General features: G+C 38.0%; 2 protein-coding genes and 1 non-coding gene across 7 annotated transcripts; all 3 read right to left on the minus strand.

The window, feature by feature from the left end:
- Positions 1 to 205: 205 nt before the first annotated feature.
- LOC129550816 (small nucleolar RNA SNORD107) lies at positions 206 to 279 on the minus strand. Its single transcript, XR_008684945.1, has one exon. It is a non-coding gene; the product is annotated as a small nucleolar RNA SNORD107 (small nucleolar RNA).
- Positions 280 to 3757: 3478 nt separating this feature from the next.
- Positions 3758 to 18441, minus strand: SNRPN (small nuclear ribonucleoprotein polypeptide N). 3 transcript variants are annotated; one of them, XM_088829725.1, is made up of 8 exons: positions 11479 to 13845; positions 9868 to 10013; positions 8511 to 8662; positions 5730 to 5841; positions 5092 to 5244; positions 4506 to 4644; positions 4024 to 4149; positions 3758 to 3926 (listed from the first exon to the last, which is right to left on the minus strand). In XM_088829725.1, exons 2-8 carry the CDS (start codon positions 9868 to 9870, stop codon positions 3889 to 3891), a joined length of 723 nt encoding a protein of 240 aa, XP_088685851.1. In that variant the 5' UTR covers positions 9871 to 10013; positions 11479 to 13845; the 3' UTR covers positions 3758 to 3888. The 3 variants fall into 3 exon arrangements, with proteins under 3 accessions (XP_088685851.1, XP_088685852.1, XP_088685853.1); XM_088829726.1 differs by lacking the exons at positions 9868 to 10013; positions 11479 to 13845 and adding an exon at positions 18316 to 18441; XM_088829727.1 differs by lacking the exons at positions 8511 to 8662; positions 9868 to 10013; positions 11479 to 13845 and adding an exon at positions 18238 to 18369.
- Positions 15960 to 27961, minus strand: SNURF (SNRPN upstream open reading frame). 3 transcript variants are annotated; one of them, XM_088829765.1, is made up of 3 exons: positions 27814 to 27961; positions 21913 to 22008; positions 15960 to 18441 (listed from the first exon to the last, which is right to left on the minus strand). In XM_088829765.1, exons 1-3 carry the CDS (start codon positions 27825 to 27827, stop codon positions 18336 to 18338), a joined length of 216 nt encoding a protein of 71 aa, XP_088685891.1. In that variant the 5' UTR covers positions 27828 to 27961; the 3' UTR covers positions 15960 to 18335. The 3 variants fall into 3 exon arrangements, with proteins under 3 accessions (XP_088685891.1, XP_088685890.1, XP_088685889.1); XM_088829764.1 differs by having other exon boundaries at positions 27802 to 27931; XM_088829763.1 differs by lacking the exon at positions 27814 to 27961 and adding an exon at positions 27228 to 27449.

Consider the following 27961-nt stretch of genomic DNA (forward strand, 5'->3'; position numbering starts at 1 on the left):
ACACATATATATACGTGCACATATAAAAAAGGAAGAAAAAAAGAAAATAATTACAAAAATCTATGAAAAGAAAACAAAGGATGTCTGAAGAACTGGCACAGTGTACTACACCTGCCAATTCTAGCTATTCAGCTTTCACATGTCAAGACAACATTTTCTGCCAAGAATAATGTTCTCTGAAAAGTCTATTGAGGCACATTGACTAGATTTCAGAGTGTCCTTTTAAGCTCAAATTTTGAAATCATCATGTTCAGACAAGGTCCTATGTCATCATAAACCTAGCCAAGGCCTCTGCAATATGATCTTTTTTAAAAAAACAAGATTATTTTACCTGTTGTGGATTTTTTCTGTCCTAAATGTAGTTAAGTAAAATTTTCAACCTTGGTGCAACATTACTGGGTAGGATCCACATTGACACATCAGAATATTCAGTAACCAAATTCTCTCTTCTTTTCAGAGTCATCAATTATGTGGGTAAAAAGGCACTGCAGGTGACTGAAAAAGTTTCAAGACAAAAAAAAAAAAAAGCCATGATAAGATGATTTGCTTTATCTAAGAAAATACAAATTCTGAACATTTTTATATTTATGGCCCACCCCAATAGAATGCAAAGATGAATAAAACAGAATCTGACAATGTATTATAAACTCAATAATATGTATCTGAACATTTCATAACACAATAGAGGTTTGTAACTATTTGCTGAAATGAGTAATAAGTCTTATTTGAAATTAACACAATGAAGTGTTTTTTTCTGATGTTTGCAGGATTTTGAAAATTCTACCATTTTCACATAACCCCATAGGTTACTCCTATAAGTAAAGACCTATAAAAAACATGAGCTTTGTTTACAAAAGTTAAAAATATTTTATCTTACTTAAATGTGGAATCTAAAAAATCTAAAGACTAGCATAGTGATTGTTGCCAGGGGCCTAGTGGGTAGAAGAAATGGGGAGATGCAGATCCAACATAATAAACTTTCAATTATATGATGAATAAATTCTAAGGATCTGATGTACAGCATGGTCACTACAGTTAATATATGGTACACTTAAAATCTGCTATGACAAATTTTACATATAGATCTTAAATGTTCTTACTACCAAAAAAATAGCTCTGTAAGGCAATAGATGTGCTAACTCATCTTACTGTGGTAATCTTCTCACAATATATACATATTACAAGACATCGTGTACTTTAAAATTATACAATGCCATTTATTACTTATTACTATTAATGAAGTTGGGAAAAATTACAAGACTTCTAAAATTAGACATGATTACACGAGTGAGTACCCACGAGTCTATGGAATCAGGGAACTATGTCACATCTGACATGCTTCTATACCAAGTCCAGTTTGCCTACACATACGAACAGAATACCACAAACAACTCAAAACCAAAAAGGTAGTATAATTATTATATACCAAATTCTTACTTCAATTTTAAAAAGTCCCAGGATTCTACTGAAAACTGTAAACTACAATAAAAATATATATTGCTATATAATATGTATATCTTTATGGAGCCACAGTGAATGTAATGTGAACATTACAGTAAATTACATTAAATTACAGTAAATGTGAACAGGAAACCAGGACATTGTTGTCCAACTATGTTTTAGTTGAAACATGCACTCATTCAAATGCAGGTATGTAGGAGAAACTCTTAGGGACACCAAGTATTTACTTCCATGAGTGTCTGAAAACTATGTTGGTATTTGTATGTGACCACAAAAGAACTCTGTAGAAGCAGATATAGCAATCCACAACAAAATACCCATACTTCTCTTACATGTAAGTTTTCTTAGTATGTATTCTACAGTGAAGAGTTCTCAAAAAAAAAAAAAAAATCAAGTTCTAAGCAGAGAAAAATACCATGATCACCAACAAAAATAATGAAAGTAAGCTTTTTGCATAATCCAGGGTTCTTGCCATTCACCTCTAACTTCCACAAGAGGCCATCTTTAGTTAAGATTAAAGAACAAGTAGTCTTCAAATAGGGGCTTCCCTGGTGGCCAGAGGTTAAAGCGTCTGCCTCCAATGCAGGAGACCCGGGTTCGATCCCTGGGTCGGGAAGATCCCCTGGAGAAGGAAACAGTAACCCACTCCAGTATTCTTGCCTGGAGAATCCAATGGACGGAGAAGCCTGGTAGCCTACAGTCCACGGGGTCGCAGAGTCGGACACGACTGAACAAGGGAACAGACAGACTGAACGGAGTCTTCAAATATGCATATCTAAAGGCTATGCACACCAGTATATCCATACAAGGATGCGTATTTTCTTTCCAAAGATAAAAAAAAGTACCACAAATTATTTAAAGCTGATCCAGAGAGCAGGCTTCTCAGAAAATTACTCTTTACATACTTTTTCTCTAAAAAATGAGGGTTGTATATCTGTCATATGTATCAGGGTCAATTTTCTCCTAAGAGAATGGTTTTGCCTACAGCGATCCAAATACCTGGGGCTCTGTTATCACAAAGTTTCTTTATAACATTTACAAACTCTAAGTATCACATGTATTATAAAATCTCCTAAACCAAGGAAGGCTTGGCTGCTTTTGTTCCTTACCTGAAAGTGGCCATTAATCTTAAAAATTACTTTGGAATAGACTATATAAAGTTGAGGCCAGCACCTGTAGTCATTTTTGAATGCCCCTCTTCTTCCAGAGACTGTTACTTGAAAGACCATGATTTAAAAGCTGGAAAAGGCAACACAGATATAATCTCTGCTGATAAAATCAAAGCAGAAGACAAATTAGTCTATAAGTCTTAAATTATTAAGGAGTTATTACCAATCTTGAACTGTGATGTTTACCAAGCTAATTCCTACAATCAATAAGGACTCATTTATTGTCTTAGCCATAAAACCTAAAACCTCCAACCTCTTCCTTAAGAGATTTCACTGTTCCATATCAACTCTAAATAGACCTAGATTTTTGGGCATTCGTTAATTATTTAATTGGAAGATGTTGTCTATTTCTCTGAACTTCCCATACATCACTAAATGATGCAGCTGGATATGATTGTAACTGGTATTTAACAGTCAACTAGGTTCTTCCCTGGTAGTCCAGTGGTTAAGGCACCATGTTTCCAATGTAGGGGGTTGTGCATCTGATCCTTGGTCAGGAAACTAAGATCCTACATGCTGCACAGTGCAGCCAAAAAGGAAAATTTAAAGGAAGTGTCAGTCATATTTTAAATAACACAACTTGTCTCTGAATTCAATCTCCCAAGTTCCCAGGACCCACACTCTACCGCTCATTTAAAAATCTGTAAATACTTACTCACTGGTAGGGAACGATGATTACTCCAGGATCATGTTGTCTTTCTGACCAGAAAGGCACAAGGATACTATGTCCAAAAAGCTCATCAACTGAAATAAGTTTGCAAGGAAGGTAGAACCTCCTTATTTCAAATACTTTGACTGAAGAAACAAAATCTAATTCACTATCAGTTTCCTTCTATAGATAGCATTACAAGGCATCACATCCCTACTTTCCTTCAAGTATATATGGCATGGTAAAGTATAGGGGTCAGTATAAAGTTTATTATGTGATAGCAGCCGTGCACAAAGTCAAAGTTGTGAAGCTAAAACAAGTATCACAACTGTTTTACCGTAAGACATAAAGACAAAATTATTTAGAGTTGGTTAACAGGATTTACCTCATCCATAATAACTTCAAGACCAGAAAAATCCCAATCTTAACTCTGACCTCTAAAAAACATCAAAAGGCAAAAAATGTACAACAGTACCTCACAGTTTAATTGCTCTATGCATTTATTAGCTAATATTAATGGAGCAAAGGGGACAAAAGCTCACAAACATTTCACACATTTCACAAGCTGCATTGCAGGACAAAAAGTGACTAAGAAGGATCAACAGTATCCTAGGGTCTTGGTGGACGCATTCCTGGGGGAGGTGGACCTTGAAAAGAAAAAGCAAAATTCCATGAGATCATAAAAAAATAGACAAATATTCAGGGGCCTGGCTAGTACCACTGAGAAAATTAATACTCACTCACCTCTTATCCCTGGTGGAGGGGGTCTCATTCCTGGAGGGGGCATGCCTATTGGCGTCCCACGAGTAGGAGGAAGCCCAATTGGTGGGCCCATGGGTGGTCTCATACCAGGTGGAGGAGCCATAATTCCTAGAAAGAAAAATGGCATGAAAAAAAGGCACATAAATCAGCTAAGATGGTAGCATAAAGCATACGATAATAGTTAAAGAAGTAAGACAGGTACTAAGTAAAGAACAAATTTCTCCTTGACCATTGCTACAGCAGACCATCCCAATTCAAGAGTCCATAGCTTTTCATTAAAAATCAATGGCCAAAAGTGAAAACATATTCCAAGTTCCTAGTTAGGGAGTTAGGCTGGGCCTTAATTCAGTATCTTCTTAAAGAGTGCTTTGGTCATCATTTTATTTCACAGATCCGCATCTGTATCTAAGAAAAAAATTATTTTAGAATTCTTTTTAGAACCAAATTCTCCATCGATTCCTTACCTGGAGGTGGGGTTGCTCGACCAACAGGTGTAGGTGCAGTCCCCCGTCCTGGTGGATACTGAGTTGGGGCTCCAGCAATGCTGGCAGTAGCAGCAACTGCAGCAGCTGCTACAGTGCCTCTTCCCTGTGGGGTCATTACCTGAGAAAGCAAGCACAGATAGGCACTAAATGTAAACACTTCCTCACAACATTCCAATACGAAAAATACAAGGCTGATCATACACTATTTATTAAACACAAAGTAATTATAGCAATTCTGCACTTCTCCAATTTTTCTCATTTAAAAACATCTTGGCACATTATCGCCACTATCACACTCTCCTTTAAAATGAACATGCCTGTTCTTAACCTCATCAGCCCTTTGCATTCTCAGCTCTGGTTTATCCATCCATATTCCTCTTTGCTCATCAACAGTGCTGAGTTACTGCTATCGTGGTGGCTTCATAATGTGTATTTGTACCTCTCTTCCCTCTACAGCATATACTGCTTTACACAGTACAAGATGTTCACTCAGTTTTTTCAACCTCCTCAGGATCAGATTTCAGGTACTTTCTCTCAATAACAAAAACTTCTCCTGGTTCCTCACCTGTTGAGATGGCCCCCCAACCCCTCGGACAGGGCCTGCTAATCCAGCAGGAGCCTGAGGAATTGGAACACCAGCTGGAACGCCTCTGCCAGCTGCCCTGCCAACCCCAGGGCCCCCTGCAGCTCCAGCAAGTGGTACCCGAGCAATGCCAGTCTGAAACAAAAAAATACATATATAGCTTGAAATCAAATTTATGAAATCTATCTACCAATAATTATTCCTAAATAAGAAATCAAATTTATGAAAGCTATCTACCAATAATCATTCCTAAATAATTACCTCTTTTCAACATTTTCCCATATAACCTATCTCATGAGGTTCTATTCAAAATAGCATCAAGAGAAACATCCTACAGATTAGATGTACACTAGTCAAATTGGGAGTCCATATATTTTCACAATCCTATCAAGACAAAATAAATCAACAACTCCTACACTTAACTAGATTGTAGTCAACACCTAGAATAACTCATGCTTAATCTCCCATTATAGAGAAACAAAAACTTACATTAAGTGCCAGGCACATTTTGACAATGGGATAGTGTACTTTGTCTCTGTTGTACGCTCATTTAGCAAATAATTCAAATAATGTGATTCCCTCCCACATTAATGTTCTGTCCTGTCCAACATCTTTCTTACATCTTTGGGGGGTGGTCCCTCCACAGTCATGGAAACCAAGTTCTCCCCACGCAACAACACCAGACCCAAAACTCGCTTTTCTTCACGCTCTGGCTGTTTAGCATTCTTTGGCCTATAAATAGGAAGAAAATTTTAGTACGATTAAGTTATGGATCGACTCACTAACATTTTTATAATTATGTATCAAGACATTAATCCATGCCCAGATACTCATGCTCAGTTACTGAGTTGTGACAAAAACAAAGAAAACTAGACTGAATATATAAAGGTGAGCTCTTTTCCTACCATACATCAAACTTCCAGAATATTCCCTCAGTGTTACACTATAGCAAAACTGATTTCTTCTTTGTGAAACACAGATGCAAATAACATTGCTGCTGCTGCTGCTGCTGCTAAGTCGCTTCAGTCGTGTCCGACTCTGTGCGACCCCATAGACGGCAGCCGACCAGGCTCCGCCGTCCCTGGGATTCTCCAGGCAAGAACACTGGAGTGGGTTGCCATTGCTAGGATTCTTTTAATAGTTGTTGCTATTGTTCAGCTGGTAAGTCACATCCGACTCTGTGACCTCAGGAACTGCAGCACAACATACTTTCCTACCTTTCAATGTCTCCCAGAGTTTGTTCAAACTCATGCCCATTGAGTCAGTGATACCATCCAATCATCCCATCCTCTGTCACCTTCTTCTCCTCCTGCCCTCAACCTTTTCCAGCATAAGGGTCTTTACTGATAGCAAACATGGAATTTTATCTTTTTCCTTCCAGTTTTACTGACATATAATTGACAAACTGTACTCTGTTAACTTTATAATGACTAACTTACTTCATGAAATGACTACCACAATAATTTTAGTGGCACTTCATCATGTCTTACAGATACAAAAGAAAAAAATGTTTTTCCTTGTGATGAAAACTCTTTTAACAACTTTCTTATACAACATAAAGCACTGTTAATAAAAATGCAAGTTTGTAATTTTTAACCACTTTCATCCAATTCACCCCACCACCCCCTGCCTCTGGCAGCCACAAATTTGATCTCTTTTTCTGAGTTTGTTTTTGAAGTATAATTGACCTACAACACTACGTTATTTTCTAATGCACTACACAGTAATTCAGTTATTTCTATTATAAAGAGATCATTATAAGGTGATCAACACTGGCTAAGACTTCGAAGACAGGCAACATTGAAACTTCAAGTTTTCATGTTAAGATGGGATTTAAATAATTTTTCACTAAATAAGTAAATATTGATGACAGACAACTGAAATAAGGGATGAGAACAGCAACAGACAATGACAGCCTAATAGCAGACACCTGCTTATTCCAAGACTTACCACATACTATATAACCATGGGAAGCAGCTTCCCAGGTGGTGCTAGTGGTAAAGAACCCATCTGTCAATGCAGTAGACATAAGAGACGTGGGTCTGAGTCCTGGAAGATGGCAACCCACTCCAGTGTTCTTGCCAAAAGAATCTCATGGATAGAGCAGCTTGGCAGGCTACAGTCCATGAGGTGGCAAAGAGTTGGACACAACCAAAGTGACTGAGTATGTATGCATATAATCAGGGGAAATCTTTTTGAAAACTTTTTGAACCTGTTAGTCTAATGTCCTCATGTGTCAGCAACAAAAATCATATACGCATACAGCTTCTACCATATAGATAGTGCCTTATTTAGGTGAAATTATCCCTAAAACTTACTGAAGAATGAGACATAAATTAAGGATATACCTAAAGCACTCTCAATTGTCTTTAGTGTTTATCAACGTTGTAATTTTTTAAAATCCTTTTCAGTAAAAATGTAGATTATTTAAACAAAACCTTAACATTGATCATTAACTTAGCATTCATCATCTAGAATTTCTGAAATGATCCAACTTCATACGCAGGAAGAAAATTGAGAATAAATAAAAACGAAAAGACAAGGAATATGTTATGGATTCTATTAAGATTTAAGAACAGACGTGTACAGCAGGCAGGCAAAACTTATCATCACCTTTGTCTTCATACAGAAAATTCTAAGTGAAGTGGTCAAATTAAATTTTTGGACAATGTAACTGTGGGAACAGAAGAAATCAAGCCAGTGGTCAATGTAAATTCTGCCCCTAGATAAAAGCCTGAAACAAAACCATTTTGAACATCTAGAGATATTATAAGCACTGAACCAAATACTCTGAATGAAAAGTCAATCGAATATAATGCCTCTGGGATCTCTCAAGTGCCACACTCTTATTGTTAAAGGAAGTTCCTCAAACACAGGTGAAAAGAGGGTAGCATCGCAGGTAAGGCACAAGCATATAGAAGTTATCTCTGGAGAAAGAGCATGGACAAGCCCCCAAAACAAATAAGCAAGGGAGGTTAGAGGCTGATGCCAAATCAACACTGACATGCAAGATCAGACAAAACAAGAGGCTGGCTGAACAACTGCTAGACCAGGCCTGAACTATTCTCATTTCAACTCAACCATGAAGAGTAATTGTGACTCTTACGATTCCTTCTATTTCAATTTTCTAAATAAACATAAATTGTTATTCTGACAGTAGCATACAGCTTTTTTCCTCAGTTTTAGTTCATAATTGTAGTTTCAAAATTAAAAGAGTAGTATGGATACAGTGACTCTAATACTGGGAGGTTGATCCAATTCAGAGATGAGACCAGGAGAGGACTGCCATTTTTCCTGCCTCCTTCAGCAGGTACCTTAACTACTTACTTTACCCTCCTTTACTCTTAAACTGTTCTGCCTCTCCCTCAGGACCCCACTGCCCAAACCCAAAGTGGCCTTACTTGATCTTCCTGAACTCATCACAATCACAGAGGATCAAGTTCATATGCTTGTCAAAAGCCTTAAAGGTGCCAATGAAGATACGACCATCTTGCAGGATACATCTCATCCTATAGTCAATGTGCTGCAGCATCTTGCTACTCTTTCCCACAGTCTGGAAGGAGTAAGATAAGAGTTAGTCATCACTTTGTCTGCAGCTACTTTCTAACCCTTTCCTGTTTCTTCCTCACTCCTATACCAATCCAAATTTGGCTACTTTCTTAACAAAAACATCACGCAGTCAATCTTTTCTTACCCTACCTTTAGGATACTAAATTTGGACGCAGGACCACTTACACTCCCCTATGGAATGGCCTCCTTTTCAGAATCCCTATGTAGTTTTCCACTGCCCTAAATATATGACATCCCGAATAGATTCCCAAACCCAGTTTAGCATACCATCATTCTAATCCCTGTCCTTTCCCAATTTTAATCCCAAATCTCACTCTCCTAAAGTACTTGATCCTGAGGACTATTTCTTTTCCCACTAGACACCTAGACAATTGGTGGGAAATTCCTATCTCCATCAAAAACTTTGCAGTTTCCATCAACCCGATGTAAACACAATGTATTATTTTTCAATTCTCTTTTAAAGGCCTCTATCCTAGTTTACACCCCACCTCTTTTATCATTCAGAACTTTCATCAGTGTTCCTCAAACTTTAATTTTTTTTAAAAAAAGGTGCCACTAAGGCACCTTTTAAAAAGATTTTCATCCCAAGTAACCACTCCACGGAAATTTTAATATGCAGAAATACTATTACATATTGTGGACCTCTGGAAGACCCAAACCACTGTAAAAATCTAAGATTCTTCTCATTCCTCAAAAACTAGTTTTCAGTTCCTTTGGATATCCTTCCCAATGCATGTTCCTGGTTACCTAAACTCAAAAAACCCCACAGAATGGATCAGGATGCTGTCTCTCTCTGGACTGCTTCCTTTATGCCAATCAAGCCTCAAAGACCTCCATTTTTTTCCCCCACTGATTCCAAGCCTATTCCTCAGCTATGGTTTTGCTGGACCATCCATTTTCAAAGTAGACTTTTCAATCTATTGAAATCTGACCTCTTGAGTCCCCCATCTGCAGGTGATCCCTCACCACTGTAAATATGATCAAAAATTCTCTTCTGTTTTTCTTCACAATGCAAGAACTCTATAACAGGATAACATATATAGGTTTTCTCCAGTTTCTGGGCAATGCAATAAGGTATCATCACTGTAGATTAATTCCCTATTAAGAAGCCCAAAACACCCCACACTCTGCAAATCCAATATATTGAGAGAGTAGCTTCTCTCCCCTCTACCCTAATAAACATCTTACCATGATTGCTGTTTCACCAAATTCAATGTCCACAGGAAAGTTTCAGGATCCTTAAGACCTAAGGGAAGGCTACAGATAAAGGTATGACGCAGGTTCTCTTACAAACAATGCAAGCTGAGGCAGAAGCTTCAGACAGTAGATGGAGCCTGCAGAGGAAAGCATGATCAAGCTGCACCACATCTACCATGGTTAAAACAGGCAGAAAATCTTGCATGAAAAGTACTATTTGAGATACTCAAAATAACCCCCTTTCATTCTTATACCCACCAATTAAACACCAAATTTCACTATTTGATCACCTTATCTCCCATTTTTTGCACACCTATAAGTTACCAGTTTGTTGAATGTAATTATACACAGAAATTCTTAAAAGTTTCAAAAATAAGCTTAATTTTCTATTAATATTTCCAAAAAGTAATATTCTTTTTCCATCCTTATTTTAAGGTGTTTGATTCTCTGATCACAAATTAATACCAAGTAATCTGAACTTCAACATTTTGGTATTCCTAAGGGCTTCCCTGGTGGCTCAGAGGTTAAAGCATCTGTCTCCAATGCTGGAGACCCGGGTTCGATCCCTGGGTCGGGGAGATCCCCTGGAGAAGGAAACGGTAACCTACTCCAGTATTCTTGCCTGGAGAATCCCATGGACAGAGAAGCCTGGTAGGCTACAGTCCACAGGGTCACAAAGAGTCGGACACGACTGAGCGACGGAACGGAAGTTTCTCCATTTGAATTCCTCCTTAGTTAACCCAGATTTTCTCCTTGGCTAAACCACCTAAATGCTTTCAACCTCAATGTTACCTCTCTGCACCAAGCCAAAGTCCCTTCAGAATAATGCTAGGAAATCTCTCTTCACTAAGAATGTAATTTATTATCACCTACTTGCTTAAGATTCCTTTATTAAAAGGCAACATACAACTACTGAGTAAGTAGTGTGCACAGTCAACTTTCTTAGTAATCAAAGAAACAAGCATTAGAATACTATCATTTCCCCCTGATACACTTAAGAAAATGCTTCTAATAAGTATGAACCAAACCTAGCCAAAACTATTAAGTGGTCTCAAACTGCTAATTATATTTAAGAAGCAAACACACACATTATGTTCTTTATGAATGGGAATTTGGTTTTACATATAAAAGTAATTCAGTATCATAAACAAAATCTAGTATAATTGTACTTTCAATAATGCAAACATTTCAAGTAAGATTGTTGTATCCATTGTTTTCAATAGAGAAGATTTACAAACAGTAAGCTGGTTAAATAATTTACAATCATCTATTTTCTTATGTGAAAATAAAATCATTTAAATAGTGGTTAAGATCTATGGCATCATCAAAAAAAAAGAATGGTGTGTAAAACTATAATAGATTAGAAGAGAGTTTAATGAAGTTATACAAATAATTCAGTAAGTATAGTAAAATGTAGAGGCAGTATTTCCCTACAATTAGTAAAATTTGGTGTCAGTTCAATACATTTTAAAGAGAACTTGGAGGGTATTAGGTTTTCTAAATAAAATAAAATGACAATTAGAATCTCTCTCCCAAGCTTTGTTCTCCACATGCAAACTGCCATGCATCCTTTGTGCAGCTCTTTTTGTAAGTCAAACCTACCCTCAATAAACGTAGTTTCTTCTTTTCCGATCTGGATTTCTTTTTTTTCTTCTCAGACTGCTATGGCTAGGACTTTCAAAACTATGTTGAATGATAGTGATAAGCGTGCTGAGAGTGAATAACAGTGGTGAGAGTGGACTCATCTTATTCCTGAATTTAAAGGAAATGCTTTCAGTTTTTCACCACTGAGGATAACGTTTGCTCTGAGTTGGTCATATATGGCCTTTATTATGCTGAGGTAAGTTCCTTCTATGCCTACTCTCTGGTGAGTTTTTATCATAAATGGGTGTTTAGTTTTGTAAAAGGCTTTCTCTGCATCTACTGAGATGATCATGTGATTTTTATCTTTCAATTTGTTAATATGGTGAATCATATTGACTGATTTGTGTATACTGAAGAATCCTTGCACCCCTGGATAAAGCCCACTGTTGGATTCTGTTTGTTAGCATTTAGCTGAGGATTTTTTCATTTATGTTCATCAGTAATTGGCCTGTAATTTCCTTTTTTGTGACATCTTTGTCTGATTTTGGTAACAGGGTAATGGTAGGGGACTTAAAATATCCTGCTCACACCAATGGACAGATCATGCAGACAGAAAATCAATAAGGAAACACAAGTTTTAACTGATACAATTGGATCAGTTGGACCTAATTGATATCTACAGGGAATTTCATCCAAAAAAAAAAATAGACTTCACTTTTTTCTCATGTGCACATGGAACACTCTCCAGGATAGATGACATCCTGGGCCAGAAATCAAACCCTTGGTAAATTTTTAAAAATTGAAATCATTTCAAGCATCTTTTCTGATAAGGCTATAAGATTAAGTATCAACCACATGAAAAGTACTATAAAAAACAAATACATGGAGGTTAAACAACAGGTTTCTGAATAACCAACACATCACTAAAGAAATCAAAATACATCTAGAAACAAATGACAGTGAAAGCACAACTCAAAATCTATTGGATGCAATAAAAGCAGTGCTAAGAGGGAAATTTATAGATATACAAGCCTACCTCAAGAAAAAAGAGACATCAAATAAGCAACCTAATGTTACACCTAAAGTCAACTAGAAAAAGAATAACAACAAAACCCCAAAGCTAGCAGAAGGAAAGAAATCACAAAGATCAGAGAAGAAACAAATGAAAAAGAAATGGAGACTATAACAAAATTCATTGCAACGCTGGTTCTGTAAGAAGACAAAACTGATGATCCCATCAAGAGCAAAAGGGAGAAGACTCAAATCAATAAAATTAAAAATGAAAAAGGAGAAGTTAAAACAGACAACACAGAAATACAAAGGGTCATAAGAGAATAGTATGAGCAATTACATGCCAATAAAATGGACAAGCTGGAAGAAATGGAACCAATTCTTGGAAAAGTATAACCTTCCAAACCCAAACCAAGAAGAAACAGAAAATATGAAGACCAATCAGAAGCATGCAAACTGAAACTGTAATAAAAAATCTTCCAACAAACAAAAGCCCAAGGCCAGATGGCTTCACAGGCAAATTCTACCAAAAGTTTAAAGAACACCTATCCTGCTCAAACTCTTCCAGAAAATTGCAGAGGAAGGAAAACTCCCAAATGTAATTTTAATCCCAATTCACATGAAAAGTTTCAGGTCTATAATTTAAATGCTCTGAATTCTGACAGGATTCTCTATAAATGAGCAGTCTGTAAATTCAGGAAACCTTGGTATATGTTTGAACCACTAGAAATTTCCACTTTTATGATAGTATATCTGAGATTTAAGATCTTCAGCAATCCATGGAGACAGAAAGTAATTTAAGTGGTTATCTGAAATAGGGGGTGGAGTTGGGGAATGAATTACATGGCACGAAGGGATCTTACTCGGGCAATAGAAAACCCTAAAAGGAAGTGTGGCAATGGTTGTTAATGACAATCTGCTTATAACTGGGCAAATTCTATGGTATATAAAACATACACAATAAAGCTGTTTTTATTTAGTAAATTGTCTGAACCGTCAAATAACCTTCCTAAGATTACATTTACTACTGCCACTAGTGCCTCCAAAGAACAAAAGCAGCTGAATGTTCAATAAGACAGTATTCCTGGTGCTTATTCCCAAATGGAGACATGCTACTAGACAATGAGACAGACAGTGATTGCTACTGCTAAGTCACTTCAGTCGTGTCCGACTCTGTGTGATCCCATAGACGGAAGCCCACTAGGCTTCCCCATCCCTGGGATTCTCCAGGCAAGAACACTGGAGTGGGTTGCCATTTCCTTTTCCAATGTGTGAAAGTGAAAGTGAAGTCGCTCAGTAGTGTCCGACCCTTAGCGACCCCATGGACTGCAGCCTACCAGGCTCCTCCGTCCATGGGATTTTCTAGGCAAGAGTACTGGAGTGGCTCGCCATTGCCTTCTCCCAGACAGTGATTACCAGGGGAAAAAAACAGGGCTGGATAGGGCTTTTCAAAATTTCACTTAAAGTAAAGAAATGTAATCACAGAAAGGTTTCTGAAATAAAGATTAATACAACAGGCTTCCCTGGTGGCTCAGACAGTCAAGAATCTGCCTGCAATGCAGGAGGCCTGAGTTCGATCCCTGAGTCAGGAAGATCCCCTGGACAAGGGAATCACTACCCATTCCAGTATTCTTGCTTGAAGAATTCCATGGATATAGCAGCCCAGTGGGCAATAGTCCATGGGGTCGCAGAGTCAGACATGACTGAGTGACTAACACTTTCACTTCTCAGTGGGAACCAATATCAAATGTGCATTTAAGGTGGAAATTTGTAGTCAGTCACCTCTCCAATGAAACTTTGTAATTCAGAGACAGGGATTTTATCTTTAAGTGTCAAAAGATTTCAGAGTCCAGATTTCCCAATCAGACCCATTCCAAATGTTTTATCCTGCTTGGCATTTCAGTGAACACATACCAAACCAGGTTCAGACAGCTTAGCTATTAAGAGATCAACAAATACAAACAAAGATGTCCTGGTACAGTGGATCAGAACACAAAAGGAAGCCAGTCAGGCCTGTATCTGTCCATCTAACTTGTGAGGTTCCAAACTCCTCCCACACCATGTTGTTACCATGTATAAAAATGCATCTGGGGATTTGAGTCATGGACTAAAGAACTGGAGACCTACAGAACTGGGGACATAAATATGATATGTAATATGTATAAAATAATCCATATAAATAGGAGATAACATTTCACTCAGAATAGGGGTTGACTAATTGGAGAGGTTAAGAATGGGCTTCTCTTAATGAGATGGACTTAAAATTTAGAAAGCTATATCTCATTTGTAAATTCAGCATACTCTAATCATGAATCCTTATGAGGGAAAGGAGATATATTACTTTGTAGAATGATCAAATTTTATCTCCACAGCAAAGAAAAACATAATGCTTTAAGAGGAAAAAAAGAAAACAAGAGCAGCAATATTACACTGAACTAAGGAATTAGCAGTTATAATAAATTTCCTGATGAAAGCAGACATCAACAAATAAATGGTCCAGGGGGCCTGACTACATCCTGGGACTCCTCAGAAAGAAAAGCTCTCAAACTATTGAAAAGGGTGAACTTTGAAATGATTAAACTATAAAAACATGTAAAGCTTCCTGAAATCAAAAGATCTGATGGTCAGACTTGGACAAATAACATACAAAAAATGAGAAGTCACAGAATAATGGTATAGTATTAGTTCCCATTCAACTGGTAAAATAGACCCTTCACAGAAAAAAAAAAATGTGCAAAATCTAACATGAGAAACACAAGTAAGTGGAAACTATTAATCCACAAAGCAATGCCAGTTAAACCAGAGGAAAACAATTTTTCCATTTTGGAAAGTGTTTATTTATCAAAGGGGAAAAAAAGAGACATCAAAGGTGGTACTAAGAAATTATCATGTAGTAATTATTCTTGAACGTTTGAACTGTGGTGTTGGAGAAGACTCTTGAGAGTCCCTTGGACTGCAAGGAGATCCAACCAGTCAATCCTAAAGGAAATCAGTCCTGAATATTCACTGGAAGGACTGACGCTGAAGCTGAAACTCCAATACTTTGGCCACCTGATGCAAGGAACTGACTTATTGGAAAAGACCCTGATGCTCGGAAAGACTAAAGGCAGGAGGAGAAGGGGACGACAGAGGATGAGATGGTTGGATGGCATCACTGACTCAATGGTCATGAGTTTGAGTGGACTCCGGGAGTTGGTGATGGACAGGTAAGCCTGGCATGCTGCAATCCACGGGGTCACAAAGAGTCAAGACATAACAGCAACTGAACTGAATTATTCTCAATGGTAATCAATACTGCTTATGATGTTATTAGAAAGCAACATAACAAAACATTTCTAAGAACTTACTAATTTTTATACCCTGCATACACAATCTGAATCCTCATCCTAATAAATTTAAAATACCTAATATACAATATCTTAAAAATGCAGAATATTCATAATAGCATAGGAAAATAGGAGAAAAAAAACACAAGTACAAAGGAAAAGTAAATCATGAAGGGACCATCATTTATTCATTACAAATGATATTGAGAATTGTGTAATAAAATGAAGGAACAGTAATGATATACATAAGTAGAATAGTTTAAACACATGATTACAACTGTGTTTTCAAAAGAAAAGCAAATGGGTAAAATGAAAGAAAATTTTTAAAAATGCCACTATGGTTGAAACATGGCTATGTAAAATCTGTGGTTTTACTTTCCCATTTTTCTTGGCTATCACTCATATGCTTTCCATTTTTACAATGAAAAAGAAAACATATCAATTGTTTAAATGTCTTTACCCATTTACACGTACAGAAGACTTTAACAAGACCCTTATTGCCAAATTCATCTGATTCTCTACTCTGTAATGTTTACTTCATCTACTTTCCTTATAATACCTTTCCCTTTATCACATTCTATAGTACCAACACTCCCCTACTGGCTCCACCTTATGTGTTCATCTGTGAAAGTGGTTCTCTAAGAGACTGGAAGACTTTTTCTTTTAAAGGGAAAGATAAGAAATATTGTAGGCCTTGCCTGCCATTCAATCTGTCATGAATACTCCCATCTGCCACTGTACTGTCAATAATATCCATGGGCTGTATGTAAATAAATGGATATGGCTCTGTGATAACAAAATTTTATTTACAAAAACAGGCAATAAATGAGTCAGATACTTTACCAACTCCTGCTGTAAAATAATTCTAGTTAACTAGTACTATTTAGATGAAACTAGCACTTAAAACTTGGGAGAAGGCAATGGCACCCCACTCCAGTACTCTTGCCTGGAAAATCCCATGGACGGCAGAGCCTAGTAGGCTGCAGTCCATGGGGTCTCTTAAGAGTCAGACACGACTGAGCGACTTCCCTTTCACTTTTCATTTTCATGCATTGGAGAAGGAAATGGCAACCCACTCCAGTGTTCTTGCCTGGAGAATCCCAGGGATGGGGGAGCCTGGTGGTCTTCCGTCTATGGGGTCACACAGTGTCGGACATGACTGAAGCGACTTAGCAGCAGCAGCAGCACTTAAAACTTAGAAAATTAGATTACTCTACTTGCAGATCATAATGATTTAAATAATACTATACAGGAACTTGCAAGAGTATATAAACTATAACAAAGGGCCAAAAATTTCTTGGTTAAAAAATCAATTATGCACTTATTCATGTAAAAACAATCTTACTCTGGGGGACAGCGGAGGACAATTACCAGATTCCACTGTCTGAAATCAGTTCTACTGTCTTTCAATCAAGTCCAGGCAATTACTGGAGAATGCTGGGTAAAGAATTCAGTAGGGGAGGATTTTTCCTTTTGAAATGATGGCCATAAACAAGCCTAATTAATTTGAGTAGTGGGGTTATACTTTGAAATAGAAATAAAGAAAATCTAGAAGAAAATGCATTTATAAACTTCTTTCCTCTCTTAGTTTCTGAAAAGTACATATTAAACCCTTTGAATTTAGGTCATTCAAATCTTAAACTTAAAAAAAAAAGGAAAAATAAAATATTTAATCAAAATTAATAACAATTTCCTAAAAATCTAAGAAACTAACAAAAAAAGACACATAAATACTTCTACGTAACACTGACAAATCATGGGTTAATAGTTTCGTTACACTGTCAGATAATTCAAACAAATGGGTAACAAAATATGAGAAAAGAAAACAAAAAATAAGTAGTAAATAAGCCTGGGAAAATATTTAGCTTCTCATCTGTTAATGGATGGGATGTGTATTTCTAACTTAATAGAAATAAATTATATGTAGTTGACATAATTAAAGAAAATTAAAAGTGTACCTGGCACTACACTTTCTCATGGCAATAAAGACTAATAATTTGTAATATAATTTAGAACATGAACCTTAATTTCAAATTCCTTGATTTATTTTTACATCTGCATATCCAAGGAAATTATCCTATCTAATGTTTTACAAAAAGCAATTCACTAAAGCTTCATTTCAAACTACCAGCAGAAAAAATAAAGTCCTCACAGAAAGGAATTACAAAACACATTAGCAGGATATTCAGCAACTATTTATAATGAAATACTTTTCTTATGTTAAGGTGAAAAGCAGTACAAGTTAAATATGAATAAAACTACCTAAAAAGCAAAGACTACAATGTCTACAAAGTAACTCATAACAGAAGTCTTTCAGGGTGAGAGCATTAAGGTACTGCTTTTACTTTTTAAAACTGTTTTGTGTTTATATTTGTATGAAGCCTTTAAGGAAAAAAATTGAATATATCCCAAATAATTAAATGACCTCCAAACAGCCTACCCTTTAATTAGTTGTTTAATCCTGATCATGATTTCATCAGCTATAACCTGTTTTTATTTTTCTCTTGAAATCAGCTACCTTGGTGTTCCAATACTGCTTTAACCACCTCTTGGTGTCTCAGCTAAGAATGCCTGTCTCAGTTCTGCCTGGAAATCCACCACAGGTACTTGCTGCTGCTGAGATCGCCTCAGGTACAGGTGACACCTAAGACAAGAGCACAAAACAGACAAATGAAAAGACATTTGTCTATATAGTTAACAACGCGAACATGAAAAGACCCTTACATTTAATCCTCATCAAGGTTCAGAGCATTACATTATGAACAAATTATAAAAGAGGAGACTCTCTGCACATAGCAATGTACAAGAACTGATGGATACTTACCCTCTTTGTTGATATCACTAAGGAACTTAAAAAAAAAAGAAAAAACAAGAGCTCTTTTGGTTTAAAATGCCCTATAAAAAAAACAATTCTAATCTGGAAACAACTCTTTAAACCCTAGGGAGGTAGGGTATTGGTTAAGGCATTTCCAGTGAGACATTTTAAGATAGTTATTTATGCTGACAAGAAGTTACTAACCAAAACAAAGAACTTCCAAGCTACTCAGGCTCTCAGATTATGTAAATCTACCACCCTTTAGTTATCAGGGAATTCTGGAAAAATACTCAACATATTCCTACCTATGAGTAGGACTCTATCTGGCTATGAATCTGATCCTGAGAATGAGATATACAGGAAATTACACAGGTTGCTGGCTAACAAGACAAGCATAAATAAATCACCAGCCAACAAATTGCCCTCATTGGTAAGTACGTGCCTGCATGCTAAGTCACTTTAGTTGTGTCCAACTTTTTGTGACCCTGTGGACCTTAGCCCACCAGGCTCCTCTGTTCATGGGATTCTCCAGGCAAGAATACTAGAGTGGGTTGCCATGTCCTCCTCCAAGGGATCTTCCCAGGAATAGAACCCACTTCTCTTACTTCCTGCACTAGCAGGCAGTTGATAAGTACATATGTATGAAAATATTCAGTAACAGCTAGAATTGAAAATGGGACTGTGATAAATGGTTTTCCACTATTTCTATAATTTTTAAAATAAGATTTTTAACTGAAGTTCATGGGGTCGCAAAGAGTGGGACATGACTAAGCAACTGAACAACAACATAAAGAATTAGGCTGGACTTTGTCCATGGTTCCTAGAAGGTAATCTCTAATCCTTTAATAAGTGATAGGCGTGTCTTTGTTATTCATGGTGGGCCTCTGGGATCACACCAGTGTTAAAGCTAACTAGATGGCTCAGCTGGGCTTCCCTGGTGGCTCAGAGATTAAAGCGCCTGCCTCCAATGCGGGAGACCCGGGTTCGATCCCTGGGTCCGGAAAATCCCCTGGAGAAGGAAACAGTAACCCACTCCGGTATTCTTGCCTGGAGAATCCCATAGACGGAGAAGCCTAGTAGGCTACAGTCCACGGGGTTGCAAAGAGTCGGACACGACTGAGCGACGGAATGGAAGATGGCTCAGCTTAACAGCTGGACTTAGAGAACAGAATATTTATACTGCTTACCTGGTTCCTATAATCCACCTATTATCAAAGTGGACAAAGGTGGTTGGGGAGATTATCTTGTTTTTCCAACTCAAAATTACCCTCAGATTCTAGTCCAGCACCTCCTAGTATTTATACATAACATATACAACAAACATCAGGAAAACGAAGTTGTCTCTTCTTCAAAAGCAATAAAGCTATTTCCATAGATATAGACAAATGAATGAAGCCTAAAGCAGGCTTTCAGAAGATTAGCATATGACCATCTGTTATACTGATGATTCACACTGATGTTACACTGGATAAAGGCTCTAATAAAATATAACAAATGTAACAAAACCTTCACTCACTAACAAAGATCCTCTCCCAAGAAATCTCCTCCACCCATACCTCTGCCACAATCTCTAATCTACCTCAAGTTATTTCTAGAGATTCTGGGGAGGAAAAAAATGGCATTACCATGTAAAAGAAAACAGGCAAATGCCTATCATAAATGATAAATTATATAAAATATTCACTCAAAGTATTCCTTTTCAAAATTTAATAAAGGAAAGAATAATGAACTCTGAAAAGTAAAACAGACATGGGAAAATGGAGAAATCTTTTGCCTTGTCAATAATTTTAAATATGCAAAATACTGAAATTTTTCCACATATTAAGTGAGCAAATAACAAAAATAAGATACAAAATGCTACCCAGGTTGTATAATAATTTCTGTAAAAAACTTCATATTTGAAGAGTGAAATAAATTACAAATAATTATTGGTAACAGTTGACCCTTAAACAAGAGTTTGAATTGTGTGGGTCTACTTATATGTGTTTTTTCCCCCAATAAATATATTGGGGATTTTATTTATTTTTTGACAATTTGGAAAAACTTGCAGACAAACCAGAGCCTAGAAACATCAAAAAAAGGAAGTTAGGTATGTCATGAACACGTAAAATATACTTAGATATACATTTAACATAAAAATGTTGTCAGTCAACTGTCAATATCAGTAAGGCTTCTAGTCAACAAGAGGCCATTTACAGTTCAATTTGGGGGGACTCAAAAGATACATTGGGATTTTTGCGTATGCAGGGGATTGCAACCCAACTCCCTCATTATTCAAGAGACAACTGTAATATTTATTTTCAGATTGACTGCTCCTTTCTTCACTGCAATAACTAAGAAATGCAAACAACCTAAATATCCATTAGTAAGATAATTATAAATGTTATTATAGAACACCTGACATGAAAAGACTCCCAAGGCATATTGTTACAGAATAAATCTTCTGTATATAAACAAACATGCCTCCCCACACACACACTCCATAGATGTATACATGAATGAGTATTAAAATGTCTGAAATGATAAGAGATAGAACTACCTGAGGATTTATCTCTATGGAGACACAGGGATGGAAATGGACTAGTGAGATTTGATACTCACTGTGTATCTCAAAGTTACATGTTTTATGAGAAAATTATATTCATGTATAGTAATAGCAATACAGTTTGAAAAATAACAGCTTTAGAAAAGAAAAACAATTCTACCACTGAAACTATCAAGATTTGTGGTAATAACAAAATGCACAAGACCCAATGTATATTCAGTATGTATCATGTCGTTATTATTGTTTTAGCTGCTAAGTTGTGACTCTTTAGAAATATTAATATAGTTTTAATTGAAATACTCCTTCTAGAAACACATTCATATCCTAAATTAAGAGAAAAATGTATACATTTCAAACGCACTAACTAAAAATTTTCTAAAGACTGCAAAGCAAACATGAATACATAAATTTACATCTCTTCAAAGCACAGAACATTTGGCAAGCACAACAAAAGTGTAACAAATAATAAAGCTGAAACAATTTTAATATAAATATGATGAAGGAGGTAAAACTTTATGAACATACCATGTTACCTACACATGTACAGAAAAAAAGGAAATACATGTTACTAAAATTTTAGCAAAAGTTAAGTTAGGACAACATGGTTATGGATGATTTAATTGCTTTTTTAGTATATCAATATAACATGCACAAGTTTCTTTCATTAATTAAATTCATTTAATTCCCTGTGGCAGGATACTTTATTCCAATTTGAAAATGCCCTAAATTAGTTCTCAGGGCCTGACTGTACTCACTCCTGGTTGCTCAGTGAGGCTGTCCTTCTACGTTTGACTTGAACTTCCACCTCTGGTACGTGCTGTTCTGTAGTCCGTCTCAAGTGTAAACGGTCCCTGAGGTAGAAAGGGGATTTGTTTTACAGACTTCATCAATTTCTGAAATAATCACTTATTTAAAGGTTATACATACATCTAGTAAAATGGAATTTTTAAACTCCATATAATCTAATTAAAGCAAGGTATGGTGATATATGCCAATTACAAATCAATAAAACTGACAAACGTGGAATTAAATATTAAAAGATTTTTATCCATCAATGGTCAGAATCTAGCCCAAAACTACTTTCTCCCTTTAGATTCCCCTTGACATCAGAAAACTTCAATGGGAAAATATCAAAAAATTAAGCAAAACTGTGTATTCCTACATATACTCACATATACAGATATAACACTATATATTTACATACAAATAAATGTACATGCCCCCGAAAAAATGACGATTCCAAAAATGATTTGAAAAAATATTTTGATATCCTTGTGTATAGTGCAATAAAGTACAAAATTTAAATTACAAAATGTCTTGTGTGAATGCTTCCTTCTTAGGATTTGAGAAACAAGAAATTTTTAAAATGCTTAAGAAAAAAAAAAGCCACTGACAATATAATCTGCAGAATAGCTCACAAAATGGCTGCTCAAGGGATCTGAACAGGAAATCTGTTCAGCACTTGGGTCACAGACTAGAAACTACAGGAACTGAAATTTTAAAATGTCAACTTAAAACAGAGATAAGGAAAGGCATTTTACACAAGTCATACAATGTAGTATTTCACAGGCAGATTTCAAAGGACACATTCCAAAAGATAATTTCCTGAACCCATGCTATTTTAGGTTTCATATTAGATTATTCAAAATAAACAAAATAGTTTACGAATAACCCCGGATTTGCTTCAAAAACTTTAATGTTCTAATCAAGCAGTAGAAAAGATCATTAAAAAAAAAAATGCCTTTGCTAGTCTCCTTGACCTTTGGACCTTTGATGAGGTAATGCTTTCTTAGATTATGATGCCTAAAGTATCTAATGGAGAAAGGAATCCATAGGATTTCACCAAAAGTGAAAAGTCTTTGCTTCAAAAGACACTTAGAAAAACAATGAGAAGCATGGGAGAAAATATATGCAAATTATGTATGGGATGAAAAGTCTTTTATCCAGAATATAAAAAGTATTAGTATTAGTCGCTCAGTTGTGTCCGACTTTTTGCGACCCCATGGACTACATGTAGCCCACCAGGCTCCTCTGTCCATGGGATTCTCTAGGCAAAAATACTGGAGTGGGCCGCCATTTCCTCCTCCAGATATAGAGAACTCTTTAGAGAGATATAAAGAACTCTTACAACTCAATAATATAGTAACAAAAAATTTTAAAATGAGTAAAGGGGGCTTCCCTGATGGCTCAGTGGTAAAGAATTCACCTGCCAATGCAGAAGACACAAGTTCCATACTTGGTATGGGAAGATCCCATATACAGACCATAAAGCTAAGTCCCTACACCACAACTTTGGAGACTGTGCCTTAGAGCCCAAGAACAGAAACAACTGAAGCCCACATGCCCTAGAGCCGGCCTCCATGAGAGCAGCCACAGAAAAGAGAAGACCTTGCACTGCAACTTAAGAGAATAGCCCCAGCTCACCACAACTAGAGATAAGCCTGTGCAACAATGAAGACCCAGCACGGCTATGAAATAAATGAATGAATTACAAAAAATAAAATGAGTAAAGGATTCAAACAGCTTTCCAGAAGGATAAAAATTTCCCTTAACACAAGAAAAGATGTTCAATATGAGGATTAGGAGAACACAAATCAAAACCACAAACGCCACTTCAAACCACAAGAGTAGGATGTGGAGAAACTGGAGAAATGAAAAATGACACAACTCTGGCACTTCTTAAAAATGTTGAGCATATTAAAATGTGATACAGTATTTCCACTCCAAGCTTGGCGTGAAATAAAAACTTGAACATGAAAGTTCCTAGCAGTGTTAGCTGTAATAGCCAAAAATAGAAATAACCCAAAGTATAAATGATTGATGCATAAACAAACTATGGTGTGGTATGGTATACCCATACAATGGAATGTCATTCAGTCATAAAAAAGGATGAAATATTGATACACAAGATGGTAGTTTCAAACATATTTACTAATACATTAATACAGTAAAAGGAATTATAAACTTCTGCTTTGCCATAGACCTCTGCTTTGTCACTGACCACCCATTATGATTAATTGAAGCTTAACTAAGAACACCCCATTATCCATCCCACCCCTCAGAAAAAATATTCAGTTCCTTTATGTAACCTGAAGGTCTGTGTTCAATTGAGAAAAGTATCAGTATATAAAGGTATCTTTTTCCATTTTCAAAGATTTTTAAAGCTACATGCAAAATCAGTGACGAGCAGCTTTATTTTGAACTTTGTTCTAAACACACATATGTACATTTGTAATGTCCCTAACTGCATTTCCAACCCAGAAGCCAACTCATTTCAGAAAATTCAGCATTTAAGGAGTAAAAAATGTTCCATGTACACAATGTTAATTTTTCACTCCAAAATCCCTTTCATTTAAAAATTAATACTAATCTGGAAGTATGGGCTTCTCAGATGGCTCCATGGTAAAGAAGCCACCTGCCAAGCAAGAGATTCCGGTTCAATCCCTGAGAAGATCCCCAAAAGAAAATGGCAACCCACTCCAGTATTCTTGCCTAATAAATCTCATGGACAGAGGAGCCTGGCTATCAACAACGGAGTCCCAAAAAAGTCACAACACGAGTTAGCAACTAAAATAACAACAAATTTGAAAATAAACTGAAAAAGCAAAAGATGATGAGATATGATAGGGTTTGTTCCTGCCTAATTGTCTATCAAATATTCAGGATTCCTTACACCTCCCCCCAAAAAGTAATAACTCCATGACTAAGACCTCAAGAATGAAAAATAAAAATTAAAAGACACAAAGATAATGTGAGGTAATCCCAGTGTGTGATCTCCCCACTAACACGAAAATCAGTGCCTCCAAAAACAAAACCTTTAGAATCAAAAAGATTTCTGAGCCAGTCAGCACCCAGGAACCAGAAAATAAAACTTCTTTGCCCACTCTTATTAGTGAAGGATGATGCCTCAACCATCTACAACTCATGTTCAAAGTACCTTGCCTTAGAAAGCAACACACAGTCCTGGCTCTAAACTTCAGAAAGGGCTCATATTCCTTTCCCATTCTCAAAAAGCTGTGGTACTATGCCAAATATTCAAAAGGCAGGACAGAGACCTTCAAACTTCAGGTCTTTCCACAGGGTCCGCCATATTGAGGTCCTAAGTCAGAGGGCAAGACTACAAAATGGCGGACCAGGATGATGCACTCTCATCTCGCAAAGGGCCAAATGATCAGATGTTCATATTTGAAGTAGTATCTTCCTACAAGCAGAAAAAAAAAAAATGCAAATCATAAGTATCACAAAATACCAGAGTCCTGCTATTTTTCGAGCTACTAGAAAATAAACAATTCCAGAACAAAGCTTCCAAAGCTTAATTTACATTTCCCTTAATTACATTCTAACTGGGCACACAAGCAGGTGTACTGTTGGTGATAAATGAGTAAAAAAGGCAAACACATCAAAATTCTGCAAGGAAAAATCCTTAAAAGTGTCCCCCCAAACCAAAGTATGGAATAGTAATACAATAATCATGATACAGGAATAGTTACTTTGTTAATTACCCCTTCTCAGTGAATATTCATAACAGCTCCAACTTCAAAAATGGAACAAAAATAATTAAAAAATCAAGAGGAAGGGGATATGTACACACATGACTGAACACATTAGCAACTATGAAGTTGCTGTACAGCAGAAACTAACACAATATTGTAAAGCAAATATATTCCCAAATTTTTTAAAAAGTCCAATTAAGGGAAAGAATTCACTAATCCCAGATACACCTAGGACTCACATTCTACATTCTTCTCTGCTGTTCTCCTTGAACAAACAACTCATAGACCTCAGTTCCTAAAAGTCCTAGAGGAGCCTTGATCCCCTGATTTAAGGAAATTATAAAGGTAACATCACCAATGGATTATCGAGCGATCAAGAAATAGGAGAGCCAGGTAAGGGAAGTGTAGCTATGGAATTATATAATCTGGAAAACTGAAATCAGAGATTAAAGGGATGAGAGTTGTCTAAAAGGCTAACTGAATCCACTTAATATAGTGAACAATTAAGACTGCTCACAGTACCACCTAAGGCAAATGAACAAAACTGAAAAAGCTCCTGCACCAGTGATGGAGGCTGTTTTTTAAGCAGCGTAGTGAATCCCGGAATGCACTCACTTCTCTTGGCCTCCAAGCCCCCACCTCTCCCTTAAAAGTTAAGAGAAGGCCAGGGGTACAGTGCAGCTGCCCTGACATTACAGGCAGGCACAGGATGGAAAAATTGTGCAACTCTCTGGCCTACCTGCTCCAATCCACCACGGCACTGCAGGGAAGGGGTGACTTACAAGTCAGAGGCTGCGCAAACCTGTGTCCTTCCTCCCCCAAGCGTACTCCAGCAGAGCAGGGAAGGGACAGGGACGGGGCACGTAGGTGTAGGTGGTGGCGGGCCACCCCGCAAAGCGGAAGCTGCACAAATCCCCTCCGCCAGTGCACGGAAGAGGCGGTATCATCACTAACGCGCCTGCCCACCCCGAGCCCACACCTTCCCTACTGCAGCACCAGGGTGCGGCAGCCGCCCACCCCTCCCCGGTCCGCCTCTCCTGCTTTGCGCACCACTCTCCGGAGGGCGCCGCAGACTCCCGGCTGGAGGTGGCAGGACCGCCCCTCCCCCACTGCGGCACCTAGGGGAGGGCTGCACCCCCACTCCGCGCCTGCGCAGAACCGCACAGCTGCGGCTGCCGCCATCTTTGCAGAGCCGCACAAAGGTTGTGACGCGACACTGACCCCCACACTCCTGAGCTGGCCTTCGAAAGTCTCATTCCAAAGGCAGGGCAAATGCAGGCGAACGAAAAATGCCTCTAGCTGTCACATCCCAGAGCCTGGGAGGTCCTCCAGAAGATGCATTAGATGAGCTGTGAATACCACATCCCTCCTCTTATTCCAAGCTCACAAATGTGAGATATTTAAAGGAATCAAGTATATTAGGACCGGACATTTTTGCAGCCACCCCTTCAATTTAGGGACAGGGTAGTTTTGCCACAATATTCAATCTCTAAGAGCACTGCGGGTTACGGTAACACTGAACAGTTCTCCCTTTTCTTTAACCACATGGCCGCCCCCACCCGCTAACCCTCTCTTACCAGTGTCCCAATGGCCACGCTGCAAGATTGCTTTGTTGAGCCCCCACCGCCACTCCGCAGCCCCACCGTCGCCGGCACCCCACCATCCCCACACACGGAGGCCACAGAGGGACCCCGCCACGGGCAGCGCGGGCTCTCGGCTGCCCCCTCAACAGCGGCCACCCCGTCGCCCCCTCCTCAGCACTGCCGTGGGGACCACCTCAACCACTCCCTCCCGCTGCTGCCACACAGCAGCGCCTCCGAGGACACGGCACTACTGCCGCCTCACGACTGCTGTGGACACTGCTGACCCCGCCCTCCCCCGCCTGTCGCATCGTGGCCACCCGTGGTCGCGGCCTCAACCACAGGAACAAAGGGCCACCCCAGAGAATCTGAGGGGGCACAACATGACGGTGCAGATACCCCCAGGACCTGACAAGACATGGTCGGGAGAGTCACTCCAGACCCAAGCCTCCAGAAGTTGTTCTATCTGGCCACCGAACAAAGAATTTCAGAGCCCAGATCCCCAGTAAATACTGAAATACTTCTAGTTCCGGAAGTTCAGGATGAAAAAAAAAAAAAAAGTGTTGCCCACCACACGGCTGACCTGGCCCGCTCCATCGCGCCGCTGGCCGCTCCTCAGAACACAACGTCACACATCTCCAGCTGGCCGACCGTGCCGTGCTCCTCCGCCGCCACGGCACCACTCTGCAGACTCCGCCTGCGCATGCGCGGCAAGCCGCCCCGCTCCTTGC

This window comes from Moschus berezovskii, chromosome 21 (assembly GCF_049115385.1).
Source record: "Moschus berezovskii isolate FMDL1 chromosome 21, NW_MosBer_1.0, whole genome shotgun sequence".
Lineage (NCBI taxonomy): Eukaryota > Metazoa > Chordata > Mammalia > Artiodactyla > Moschidae > Moschus > Moschus berezovskii.

Bases quoted from the DNA above. Each gene is read 5' to 3' on its own strand.
- SNRPN (XM_088829725.1), bottom strand. The intron at 5,245-5,729 runs GTAAGAAAGATG...TTTTTGTTTCAG, and splicing joins AGGGACCACCCCCCAAAGAT to ACTGGCATTGCTCGGGTACC. The intron at 4,645-5,091 runs GTGAGGAACCAG...TTGCTTTCTCAG, and splicing joins TTGGGGGGCCATCTCAACAG to GTAATGACCCCACAGGGAAG.
- SNURF (XM_088829763.1), bottom strand. From the start codon at position 27,313: ATGGTGGGGTGCCGGCGACGGTGGGGCTGCGGAGTGGCGGTGGGGGCT. The intron at 22,009-27,227 runs GTAAGAGAGGGT...TTTCTACCTCAG, and splicing joins GCGTGGCCATTGGGACACTG to GGACCGTTTACACTTGAGAC. The intron at 18,442-21,912 runs GTGAGTACAGTC...CTCTTGTCTTAG, and splicing joins GCCTCACTGAGCAACCAGGA to GTGTCACCTGTACCTGAGGC.